Here is a 13272-nt window from a genome sequence, read left to right on the forward strand (position 1 = left end):
AGCTAGAGAGAGAGCTGCACGCCCTCCAGCGGGAGAGGTCCGAACTGAAGGCAAAGAACGATGCACTCCAGGAGTCGATGCGGAAGATAGAGGCCGAGCGCAGGATCACTGGGACGCGACCCTCGGCCTTGAGGAGCAAGAGTCATGACAGGACTGATAAGTCTGTGTATTACTCGGATTTGGATTCAGGTAAGATTATGTTATACTGGCTGATTTGAAGAAACTACCCTAATACCACTAGTTAATGGTAATAAGACAATCAAAATAAAGGATTTGCAAGCATGTCAAAAGAACTTTTTTCTGATTAGTTAATTTTCGCTACGTTTACGAAGTTAGATGTCGAATTGTTTATTAAAGTCGGTTATAAGTTATTTTATTAAAAGAAGAAAGATAGGAATCATTTATCATCATGGAATGTATATAACTCTCTGATAGGGTATCTAAAATACCTCACCACTTTTCAATTCATTTACTCGTGAACCTTTCCTAAGCTAAGATACTTTTGTTTTTAGGTCCCGACTCCACAAAGGACTCTTCAACCCACTGTTACAAAGAGAAGGAAATCCCATGCAGGGACAAAGGGTTTGGGACTGATTTAAGTCTACTTGAGTTGGAGAACAGAGAGTTGAGAATGAAGATCCGTCGCTTGGAGAAGGAGCTCGCTGATAAGGTATTTAAATGTTATCAATAGATGGTGTTATATCGATATCATTGATGTGTTGCGTTCATGATAAATGCCAGTGGGTTAATCATGAGGTGGAAATAAAATTTTATTAACTTTTATGAGAAACTAATGGAGTAATTTCTATGTTGCTATTTTTTGTTGGTATTCAAGAGTTAATATTCGATGTTGTAGTAATTAATTTTCACTGTGAAGTTTTTGTAAGTTGTAATAAATTCACGATGACGTTATGCTTTATATAATGCATATTTATTATAATGCATGTTACAAGGGGTCGGGGTAGCGATATTGTGTTTTTTGCCCTCTATTCACTCTGAGTGCAATCTGTACTCGATATGGTGTCCTATCAGATAATGGGATAAAACACACATATTAAAAAGTGGGTGCTCTAATTGCATCCCTACCTAATCCTTCGGGGATAAAGACGTGATATTTTTGTTTTTTTTGTTTAAGGAATCCGAGCTGGCGATGGCCCGCAGCCGCTACTTGAGCGAGTTATCGTCCGCGTCGCCCAACAGCCGCTCGGACGTGGAGCACTACCGGCAGGCGGCGCTGCAGGCCGAGCGCCTGCTGGAGGCCAGGGAGGCCAGCCATCGACAGCAGATCATGCGGCTCGAGAACCAGGTGACGTCACATACACTAATTAAATATCGATTATCATTTATATCGATGAAATTGGTTAGTAAACTCGATAAAAAAATATCGATTTCAGTAAAATCGCGTAACGGTACCTTAACAATTGGAATAATAAACTTTAAATAAAACTGAACACTTAGAGCGGTGTAAAACTATAAATCGATCTACTGTATAATTGAATTGTTTTATTCGTGAATATTTATTTCGATTATTTGTCCTTTAATTTAAATTCAGCAAGTTTGTTGAATAATTTTCACAAAATTTATTAAGATTAATATTATGTAAAATTTACATAGCCTTGCTTATTATATAGGCCCATAAAAAATGTGTGAAAACACCTCTGTTTGCCCTTAAAAGGTATGAAAATGTTTATATAAGTATAGAATTTGATGTGCGTGGTGTGCGCAGGCGGCGCAGCTCCGCAGCCAGCTGTCGGCGGAGCTGCGGCGGCGGCAGGCGTACGTGTCGCGCTCGGGGCGCGCGGCGCGCGACGTGCAGCGCCTGCGCGCCGCGCTCGGCGACTCGCTGCGCGCCGTGGCGCAGGTAGTACCACGCCACCTGGCTCTCATCACACCTTGATTCTTTTTTTTAACCTCACGTGCATGAAGTGAGAGTAAAGAGACTGATAGTACTATAGTTCCGACTAAAGCTAATTTACAAATAAAAATATCTTGAAATAATGTCATCTGTGTTCCTTAATTACACGACTTAAAATTACTCAACAATCATCAATTTTAATGACACGAAATATTACTCTTCGCATTTTATGTTCAATTCTGAATAATACAAAGTGATGAAATAAGTTATTGGTGTTATCAATTTTTCAAAACATAACCGTTAGATCTCTACAGTCAAGGAAAACAATCTGCGCGTACGCACGTTGAAAAAACAGGTCCATAGTACTAAAGCAATATTTCCTTGTAATTGCCTCATTCAGTTCTGGAATAAACGTGACAAAACGTTATCCTGTCTAATGACGTCACAGTGCGTCAAGCCTCGTGCTAATGTACGCGTCTGTACGTTTCCACGTAAATGTTACACACGTACTGAAAATAATTATTTCTTGTGAAATATTGGCAACAAATTAATTGGGACACACACACACACACACACACACACACACACACACACAACATCACGCATTTATCTCTGAAGGGCTATACAAAGGTGCAACGAGGGCACACACTTTTCGCCAATTGTGTTCCCTACCATGTTGTGATAGGGGGCGAGTCTATCGCCATATCGGGTACAAATTATAGTCTCCGGGCTGATACTGAGCAGAAAAACCCAAATAACACTTTGCCCGACCCGGGATTCAAAACCAGGGCCTCAGAATGCCGCCGTACCGCGTATGTAATACAACTACGCCACTGAGGCATTCATTAATTGAGACTTGTCACAATATTGTTCGGGCTAGGAATAATAAAATGGAAACGCGGTATTATTTTTTCATTAGGTTCTATATTTCATAGTGGTTTAAAACTAGGGCCGCAATAAATGCAACATAATCTCGCTCTAAACAACGATATTATTGAGACGCTGTTAAATTAAAATCAGCATCTTAAGATAGTCGCAATATAATAAACCTATACTAATATCACGCTCACATCACCCATTTATCCCCGAAGGGTACGCAAAGGTGCAACCGACTGCCAACTTTTCGCCAAGTGTGTTCCGTCCCGTGAAGTGATACGAGGCGACCCTAAAGCCATATCGGGTTCTGATATTAATATATCAGTTCAAATGATATCTCAAATCTCAATGTGACAGATTTTGACAGCTGAGTTTTATTTATCAAACAGCGCCGATTTAGCCGAGAAAAAGCCCTTAAGTTACAGTTTAATCTTTGTTTATATAGTTTAATACATTAAATGTCTATCTTAAATCTTGATATCCGACTCAAAGTTGAGATTGATATATTAATATGGCTCCTAGTAAAAGAATATTGAGTGTAGGTTTTTTTTTTGCTTTGTAAGACGAGACGAGTTTGCCGTTCGCCTGATGGTAAGCGATACGACCGCCCATAAACAGTAGAAACACCAACACTATGAATTACAAGGTATTGTTTGCTATCCCACTGCGCTCACCATCCTGAATAATATCCTGATAAATATACTTTGTCGGAAAACAGGAAAGTAAAACATTAAGTATGGTTATAATTTACTCGGTGCTATTTTAGTAACGCATTATCGCGAACAATTACAATGCTTGTATATACAAAGCATGTTCAGTACGATAATATAGTTGTATTCTTTGTTTATAGTCACTGTTGAGAAGTTGCTTTGTGAATGGTTTAGGGTTCGATTCTCAGGTCGAGCGATTTTTTAGGTTTCAAATTATAGATAGTTTTAGTTATTCATCATCATCATCAGCCACAGCATGTCCACTGCTGAACATGGGCCTCCCCCAAAGATTTCCAGATCGACCTATTATTTTAGTTATTGCGTGGAATTTTAACTGTTTGTACTGCATTATTAGCGTCTGTGCCTACCTTTTGTGATAAGTCGTGAACATACACCTTTACAAAAACATTTGTTTCATAAACCTTACAACTCGGTTACTATTTATTTTATTTTTGTCCTTCACACATAGCAATGTAAAGGCATTCACTACCAGTTAAAATTGGGTGATACAGAGAAAAAAACATAATAACTGACCAAATAAAATGTTTGTTTTTATGGAATGGTAAATAATTAATGTTTATTCCAGGACCCTGCGCTGGATTCCTACACCCTGGAGCATGAAGCCAGGAAGCTGGACAGCACACTCGCACACAGCCTGCCGCCGCTCAACGACAGCTATGAGTCTTCAAAATAAATACCGTTTATATTGCAACGGGTGTGTAAAGTGACATAACCCAATATTTGTATTTTTTCTGAATTCGGCAAATGACTAACGTATGCATACATTTTTTAAAATAGGTATTGTTAATTAATCGTCAATCGTTTGGAATTGCTGGCATGTCTTCGTCGATGTTGACCCTACCCTAACTACGAAGGTCATGTTTTTGTGTACAGTACTCATTGGTTATAATGCCTTTGATTCATTATAGATATCTATCATAATGCAGTTAATCACACCCGAGTCATAATAATAAACAATGTAACTCATCGGCGTGGATTTTCCTTCGATTATGTTGTGACAAATGCGGTTTAGTCATTTGCAGAATGTACAGAAAATAAATATTTGTCGTCTGACGTCATGTTTCTGATGCCGTTTTTAATTTATTTTGGGTTATGTCGCTGTTCATAATGGTGTACAGTATGGCACGTTTCATATTGGAACAAATATTGGTGTCATCTGCAAATGTTTGTCTTTTGTGACTACATTATCACGCCTGCTTTGTAGTACAAATAACTTTAAACGAGTTAATGTCTTGTATCAACATGTAACAAATTATTTAAATTGTAATTTTATCAGAGAAGCGGAAATGAGATCACTTTTGAATTTTAAATAACTTGCACTATTAGAATAGCTCTTCCATTTTAATACTATGACATAATTTGAAATGATTTGTCGTCACTCGCTTCGAATCTTCTTACTAGTATTCCCATCTCGGATTGTCTCGGTGGCGTAGTTGTTGCGTAAACGGTACACCGTTCTAAGGTCCCGGTTCGAATCTCGGGTCAGCATCAGCCTGCAGTTTGGTATATATTGTATTGTCCATGTACGGTGCAGGTTCGGCTTGGGTTTGAAGTTTGGTAGGACTATGTAGCTCTAGTCAGATTGGTCATTAATTAATATTTATTTAAACTTTATACACAGTATATGTATATAGGTGGACTAAATGACTGAGGCATTTTCTAACAGTCAACCTTTAGGTGACGCAGAGATGAGACAATGTGTGCTATAATTTATTTTTCCCTTTACCAAATATAATTATTTTTATTGCTGTTCGTTGCTTTGATACGTTGAATAATTTGCATCAGACAAAATATTGATCAGATTTATTACCGACTCGCTTTTGCTCGTGGCTTCGTCCGCCTGAAAGTTTTTGCGGGATAAAAGTCCCGTTATATAATTTTCCGGATAGAAAGTAGGCTATTACCTTCCCAGGGTCTTAAACTATCTCCATACAAATTTTCATAAAAATCCGTTAAGTAGATTTTGGAGAAAATGGATAACATACAGACAGATAGGAGTGTATAGATTAGTACCAAATGTTTGTAACAAGTTATATTTAGACTACAACACTCAGACTATCAAATCCATACTCTTGAGATTAGTGTTTGATTTTTATCACTTACCTACTTACCGCATTATTGCTCTCAGCACTTATCGATAACAAATAGTTTAAAAAATACTTAAATCATCGTTTACTGTGTCCCTCATCCTTAAGTGTCGCCAAGATTAGTTTTTGGGAGGTGTATGTGCACCTACGCACTATACTGCGTGTCAAGCGCAAAAGCGGTATGTCAAGGAAATCTTATCGACATAATCCAAGTTTTGTAAGTATAGATTTTATGTAAAACTGAGATAGAAAAACTTCTTTTATGGTTTTTTTAACAAGTTCTATACAAGATAGTTATTTAGGTAAGTGCATTGGATGGGTATTTCTTTAATGTGACATTAAAATGAAGATTTTGATATTTTTTAAGATATCTCTATTGAGCTTAGTACGGCAGTGAACTACCGACATAATATCATAAAGATTTCAAATCTAAATCTTGCGGGTATTTGAAAATTCTTTATCATAAATAAACCTCTGTGGTGGTTGCAGATGTTAGGGACTTGTGTTTTGTGATTTCTTTTCTTGCACCCCCTCTCTCGGCGTGTCCATGCTCTCATCGTCGATGTCTCGTCCTCTCCCAATGACCGTCACGAGCCGAGGTACCTAACCCGTTAGTGGGTTGTCCTCAAGTCGCTTAATTTTCAAGACTTTAGCAAGTAGCGTAGCTTACTATAGAGGTGCCCTATATCTATTGTTGGAAGCCTTTCAGGGCAGTGCGAACTTTTGGGCGCACGCTTAGTTTAATGTAGGTATGGGCCAAGAGGGTCGCGAGCCCCGTATTACTGATACGGCTGATACAGAGCTAGATACGCCCCTGAGTTTTGAGCACCTGAAGCGCTTGTGCAAAAGTCCGGTGTGTTTGTATAAGCTTGGTCTTATCAGGCTAACAAACGTGTCAGTTTAAAAAATATTGGGTATGTTCTGGGCCTAAGTTATTTGTGGTGACAATTTCCAGTTAACTCTTTTCTGACACAATGTAGGTATTTTATGTATTTAAATATATGTGTTATAAAGGGATTGGTCAGGTGAAAAAAACTTTATGTCAGGTAGGGTTTTGAATTCTATAAAAAGAGATGCATTCTTATTTTGAAGTTTTTGTTAAATTTAATCTCCTATGAATGCGGTGAGAAAACATTCATTACAAACATTTGCAGACATAACTACCGAAGCAAGTTAGCGCCTCTGCAATGTTCAAAATTTTGTTAGGCATCCAATATTCCATTCTATGAAGATTTTGTGTCATTAAATTCGGACCACAGTATGCTAAAAACTCGTTTCGGTATTTAGTGTCACTTTAATCATTGGGCTAGACATGTTTGAGTTGAGAAGGTAAATTTATGTGTTCGATAGGCCGTTCCATAGAAGTGTGTTTACAATTCGCAACACGTGGGTTGTCCGAAATTGGAAATAGAGTTTATTATTGCGATACGCTCGCCTACTACGGTTAGTATGTAAATATAAAACAAACGGACCGCAGGCGGACTTAATATCCGCCTACCCCTCCCGGAACATAGGCGTGAGCTTATGTTATGACTAAATGGATGAGACGCCTACGAGTATACACAAAGAGGAAGTGAGTAATAAAATTACTTCCTAAAAAATAATGGATGCAAAAATTGATCTTTAGACCGATTTGTTATCAAACAGCATGACTCATGAGTCAACGTCTTGACCAATGAGTCACGACAGGTCAGCTACCGGAAGCTTAGGAACACGTTGTTTCTCATGTTAATGAATCAAATATTCTAGTTTCTAACGCGTATGCAAACTAAGCGATGGAAATTTGCAAATTTAGACTCAATTACCAACGAATTAGAAGCTGATTTCCTTATCAGTATTGATACAGCAATTTGTATAATTTATCGAAGTTTATGTCAGTACATGCATACAATTTCATTGAAAAGGATATTACAAAATCTTTTATATAATTCCTCAAACACTAATTAGAGACGCAGTTAAATGTGAAGATAGAATGGAATAGTTGAGTGAAATGCGATAACATTTACTCGTTTTGGACTAAATTCTCGTTTGTCCTAAATAATGTGTCGGTTCTGACATAATATCTGGGGCGTTGACTTATCGCTAGTATTATTTTTGGAATGTCTGTTTTTTATCCTATATTTGTTTGAGTTAGTCTTGTTCATATTTTGCCGATATTTTTAAAAATTTGGCTGTATAGTTAGGTTAATGAACTTAAGGGTGAACTCAAATTAATTTCTACAGATAAACATCTTTAAATGTTATCTAAAACTTTCGGGTGTGTTATTTGTGTGTTTTAATTTGGTTTATATTTTACGTCTTATATAGTCACCCCATTATAAGGCATTTATTATATGACATGTCATACTGCTGTTTGATTAGAATCATCAGCCAATCATTTATTGTTGTTGGCAAATGAATATTAAAATCGTGAATCACATATATCAGTTTCCTGGAATTTGTCATACTTCCAGTAATCTCTAAAAACTTTTAGTTTTCCTTTACAAATATTTTTTAGAAAAATAATATATATCCTAAATAACGCGTCAAGGCAAATGTAAAATAATATATCACGTTAGAGCATAATTTTAAAAATATTTGACACTATATTTTGTGGACGTTTTTTTGCATTATTATAGAAATTAAACACGTTAATTTCCCGTGTGCGAAATACCACCTGGATAAACACTGTTCCTGCCATCTTTTCGTGGATCTTGATTATTTGTAATTTTAAAAATTAAATCCTTAAATATCCTTTTGCGAAAGTCCACCTAGATAAATGCAGTTTCCACCATCGAGCATCAGTATGCATGGTTGTGTCTTTAGGATATCACAGCTGGTGTAATTCCTAGACATTGGTAGACTTAACATCTGATCTCTTATGGTAATGAGAGTAGTGCAGTACCATGCAGGTAGGAGTATCGTTTCTTCTCGGGCCAGTGATTTACTTTCTTATACTTACTATAGTACTTAACGGTAAATGCAATTCAGAATCGATAACTGTTTACAGATATTTTTAAGTTTACGTATCATTTTAAAACTGTTTCGTTGAACCTCTAAAGCCATTCCCTTTGCATCCAAATGCGTATAGTCCGGCCCAGTCACGTTCTATCACAGGAAATCTTTGTTTACGGTATATTGTACTAGTACTATAGTTATTAGATTTGTTCGTCGCATAGGTATAGTATATAGTACTCAGACTAACAACCCTTAGTAGAGTAAGATACCTAGGTAGGCCCCGTAGTATTTCCTTTATGTAGGACATCCCTATAAAAGAATAGGGCTGTCAAATTAGTATTATAACTAAGTTGATTAGTGTGTTCACCAAAATTACTGAGGCAATAATAAACTATGAAGTATCACTTCTGCCTTACCACTCTCACAGATGTATTAACACATATTTATCAATGCGATAACCTAAATTGGACGCTCTTGGAGACGGCCATATCCAGAAACGTTCGTTTCCTCACATCCAGCCCACGATGATTCACCACCGGAAGCTGAGTACGCATTATGCTTACCATCGAGAAATGCGTCATTGATATTAAAACAGATTTTTTATCGTGTGAATGGTGGATTTATGTAGTGATTATGCAAATCTAGTCATCACTAGTCGTTAGTTTTAAGGTTATGGTTTTACGCGGTCTTGTCGGCCTGAGACCATCTAGTGTGAAATAGTATTGATAAACGGACTTTGGAATCTTGTTGATTTGTGAAAATATTCCGTATGCCGTACGGTTCGAGTCTGTTTTACAATACTCTGAAGACCTGGTGGCAGGAAGAAAAGTTCTGCGTCCATTCGCCTTCCCACTACTATTATATTTTTGATAGTTCGCAATTTGTATCGCAAATTTTTGATTTTAACGATCATGATCTATTTCCTAGATTTTAGATATCAAACAGATAATAAGAGTGGCAACGCGACATGTGTTTATCAGCACGTATCACATTTACCGCCTCTGATGTAATTTAAATGTATGTTAATTGTATTTTCAGAACAATGTAAGGCTAATTGTCAGTATTACGAATGTGCAATTAATGCAAGATGTATTAAAATGACGTAATCATGTGATCATTCGTAAAAATCATTGTATGTCGAAATTAGTTTATGGCGTGTGTTTACAAATTTCAAAAGTTAATTGGAAATAAATAAATTAAATTACAGGCAGTGAGAAATATGTATTTTATAGAAAGTAGGTATATAATGCACGTTTTCGCATTTAATGGCACGTAGCGAAGTAAATTACGTATGAACGGGGGCCCGGATCGGATTTTCGGACATTTATCATAAAGCAAATTGTAACGATAGCGAGTTGCAAGTATCGATAACCGATATTGCCGGCAACAGTGCAACGTTTGACCCGTTCGCTAGATAAACGCCCAGACCGTCATGATAGACGCTTCAAAAATAATCAAATAAATTGTTCGTTATCTGTCGTCCCGAGTGCTATTGTATGTAGATCTCTCACTGGCACTGGCTTGTCAACTCCCCAACAGCGCCGTTCGTTTTGTTCCAAGCCTGGGCACTCCATTGTGAGCTCGATCTATGTGTTAGACCTTGTTTCACATCATGGGGTGCACATAGACATTTAGTACGCGTAACTCAATCCTGTTTTGCATTATAGATTACAATGCTAGTTGTCGTACGTATGTATTAAGCTAGGCGTATTGTGTTCATTTCCATTGGACTGTGTCAATTCTTATGTTACTAGAATGTCGACATACGCCCGCCACGTCACACTGCCATTATTTTACCTTTGTAATTGTTTAGTACTTAGCGATGTAAATGTAAGACACTTATGTAACGTTTTTTACACTGGATCAATAAAATAGTTGTAGACCGAGTGTGGGCCTTTCAATTAATTATAATCCATTAAAATTCCTCGGCAATTGATGTTTATTTGATTGTCGGCGGGGGACGAGCGCGAGTCAGTGGTCGCCGCGCTGGACGTGACTCACGCCGCGACCTCAATTGACATGGGGGAGCGCTGCACGGCCGCCCGGCCGCGCGGGGGACAAGGCATACCCCAAAACAATCATCTTTAAAATTGGTTTTATTGATAAATTTGCAAAAAATCAAATTAATATTTAGTGTACATGACGATTATTGATTGAAAAGATAAAAAATATACAAGTTCTTAGTTTTGCACAATATATATAAAAAATATAATTCAACTCAGATCAAAGTTTACCAATATCCTTGTGCAGTTAATCTTACATAATATTAAACAGAAAAGACAAATGGAGGAAACATCTAATCCCATAACAATATTTGAACACCTATATAATTATTATGTTTAACAAAGTTCTAGCGGCAAAACATAGATTGGTAATTTATATATGAATGAGCCAGTAATCATAAAACTTTAATTCATTTACAATAACGATAATTTTTTTAGATTTTTCAATTTTGTATATTACGAGGGGTTACGGTGGGGGGAGGGTCGCGAGCGGTGCGCGTGCGTGCGCCGAGTGTGAGCGGCGCGGCACGGCACGGCACGGCACGGCTCGGCACGGCACGGCACAGCACGGCACGCAGCCGCACCGCCGCGCGACGCCCGCACTAATCACTCAGTTGTGCACTCACCATTCACTAGTTTGTTCGAGGCACCGAGTCCTAAACAGTGTCATCACCATCCCTTCAATACATTTGAATTATATAACAAGACAATAATATATCTGAAAAAATTTAATGTATCCTTAATTATTAAACATTACGCTGATTCAGGCCTTACCGGTACATTCACGCCAGCTGGCCAGGGAGCCTGCGCGCCACCCACTTCACCCTGGCCGTTCAGAAGTTCACATCTCACCCTTATCAGTATGATAAGATCAATACTATAATTAAAAATAAACTTATAATGTTAGGTCCACACAGTGAGGGCTAAATGCAAATAACATTACTGGCAAATTACATTGACCTATGAACAATACAGCTCCCAGTGTGGCACACCGCCCGTTACATACTGTGTGCCCTTGAAGGATAATTTCATGGTAAATAAAATCCCCATAGTCATTTTCCTGTTGAATCTAATTGACACGCAGCTGTCTGTACCTAACATTGGTATTTTATAATTATAACAAAATTCATTAATTTATAGAATTTTGTTGCTCAAAATGGAAAAATTAATACTTGAGAATCCATGAACAGTGTATGTGACTACGTAACCTCTTGCATATAATCATACTATGTTAGCAGTAAGCATGTATAGTGCCCAATTACAACACTACGGCCACACTGTTCATGACCTCTAACAAAGGTTTACAATGTTATACATTATAGTAATAAGGAATTTCTTATATAACCATTTACAACTTCTGAACTTACAGCATCCACACAATACAATTGGAATTCTCTATAGTGAAACATGCACAGAAACTCTGAGTCTATCCTCATATATATACTAACTATCAAAATATAGACTAAAAAGTATCAGTAAATATGTGTTTGCACGGGGAGGTAATTCGGACATCGCAGAGCGCTCTGTGGATTTTCCACTTGTGTACGGCACTCCTTCATGACACAGCTCAACAAATGCACATACTCAACGCTACAGGTATTTTGAAGCAGTTATGCTCATCATCTGATCTAGTTAACTTTGGGTACTGTCAAGAGCCAAATCAGGGTACGAGAAGTCTTACAAATTATTAAATATTTTATACCTCGACGCGTCGAACTCGCTGGCACCAGCGGAACTCTTACAGAATCTTACAGTACTTGATAGTTTTTTTCCTTGATTCTTCCTTCTTGGGGACTTTTGTTGATCTGTCGCACTAAGTCATAGAACACATCGTTCACGTGTATTTTCGCCTTGGCGGAGGTCTCCATGAAGGCGCAGTTGAAGTGGCGCGCCAGGTTTTGTCCCTGCTCCTTGCCGACCACGCGCTCCGCCTCCAGGTCTGTCTTGTTGCCCACCAGCACCATCGGCACATCATCCTTGTCCTTCACTCGCAGGATCTGCTCCCGCAAGTCCTGCAGGTCGTTGAACGTAGATTGTGCGGTGATCGAATACACTAACACAAAACCTTGCCCGTTCTTCATGTACAGATCTCGCATCGCCGTGAACTGCTCTGTGCCCGCCGTGTCCAGAATCTCGAGCATACATTGTTGCCCGTCCACTTCCACCTGTTTCCGATAGCTGTCCTCGATGGTGGGGTCGTATTTCTCGACAAAGATGCCTTGTACGAATTGCACTGTCAGAGCAGACTTTCCCACGCCACCGCTACCTAGCACGACTATTTTGTATTCGCGCATTATTAACTATTTTGTGTCACGTAATTTTACTTTTTGAAATCAAAGATCAAATTGCTAAAAAGCACATTAACTATTGAGTTAAAGCAAAAAAAAACCTTCAACAAGTCAAACCGCCATGACACCGTTAGCGGGGCGATGGCTCACTGTTACAGTGTTGCCACAATTGCGTGTAATTTAACGGGTTGTGCAGTCTAGAAATTATAAGAGAAAAAATATTATTATTTTATTCACGTTGATAACTTGCAAAACTCAGTTATCAACTACTTTGAAACAATCGTCTCGCTAATAAATAAATCAACTACGCAGACCTAGAGGATAAAACAAATTATTTAATTTAGTTTCATTAATTGCAGCCTGCACCCATTATTGCACAAAGGGGCATGTTAATTTATATTGTATGTTTATGTATTTTTATTCAGATTAAATTTTCATGAGTACAATTTAATATATTACATAAATATTCATGTAAATCAATAAAATATTTTCAAC

The 13272-nt window shown here is 37.8% G+C and overlaps 2 protein-coding genes across 2 annotated transcripts; one reads left to right on the top strand and one right to left on the bottom strand.

The window, feature by feature from the left end:
* Window positions 1-414: 414 nt before the first annotated feature.
* Window positions 415-4135, top strand: LOC119193569. Its single transcript, XM_037447219.1, has 4 exons — window positions 415-670; window positions 1136-1393; window positions 1727-1861; window positions 4028-4135. Exons 1-4 carry the CDS (start codon window positions 632-634, stop codon window positions 4133-4135), a joined length of 540 nt encoding a protein of 179 aa, XP_037303116.1. The 5' UTR covers window positions 415-631.
* A 7884-nt stretch (window positions 4136-12019) lies between these two features.
* On the bottom strand, window positions 12020-12951 carry LOC119193570 (ras-related protein Rap1-like). The gene has a single exon (XM_037447220.1). It carries the CDS (start codon window positions 12781-12783, stop codon window positions 12238-12240), a length of 546 nt encoding a protein of 181 aa, XP_037303117.1. The 5' UTR covers window positions 12784-12951; the 3' UTR covers window positions 12020-12237.
* Between the last annotated feature and the right edge of the window lie 321 nt (window positions 12952-13272).

This window comes from Manduca sexta, unplaced genomic scaffold, assembly GCF_014839805.1.
Source record: "Manduca sexta isolate Smith_Timp_Sample1 unplaced genomic scaffold, JHU_Msex_v1.0 HiC_scaffold_711, whole genome shotgun sequence".
NCBI lineage: Eukaryota > Metazoa > Arthropoda > Insecta > Lepidoptera > Sphingidae > Manduca > Manduca sexta.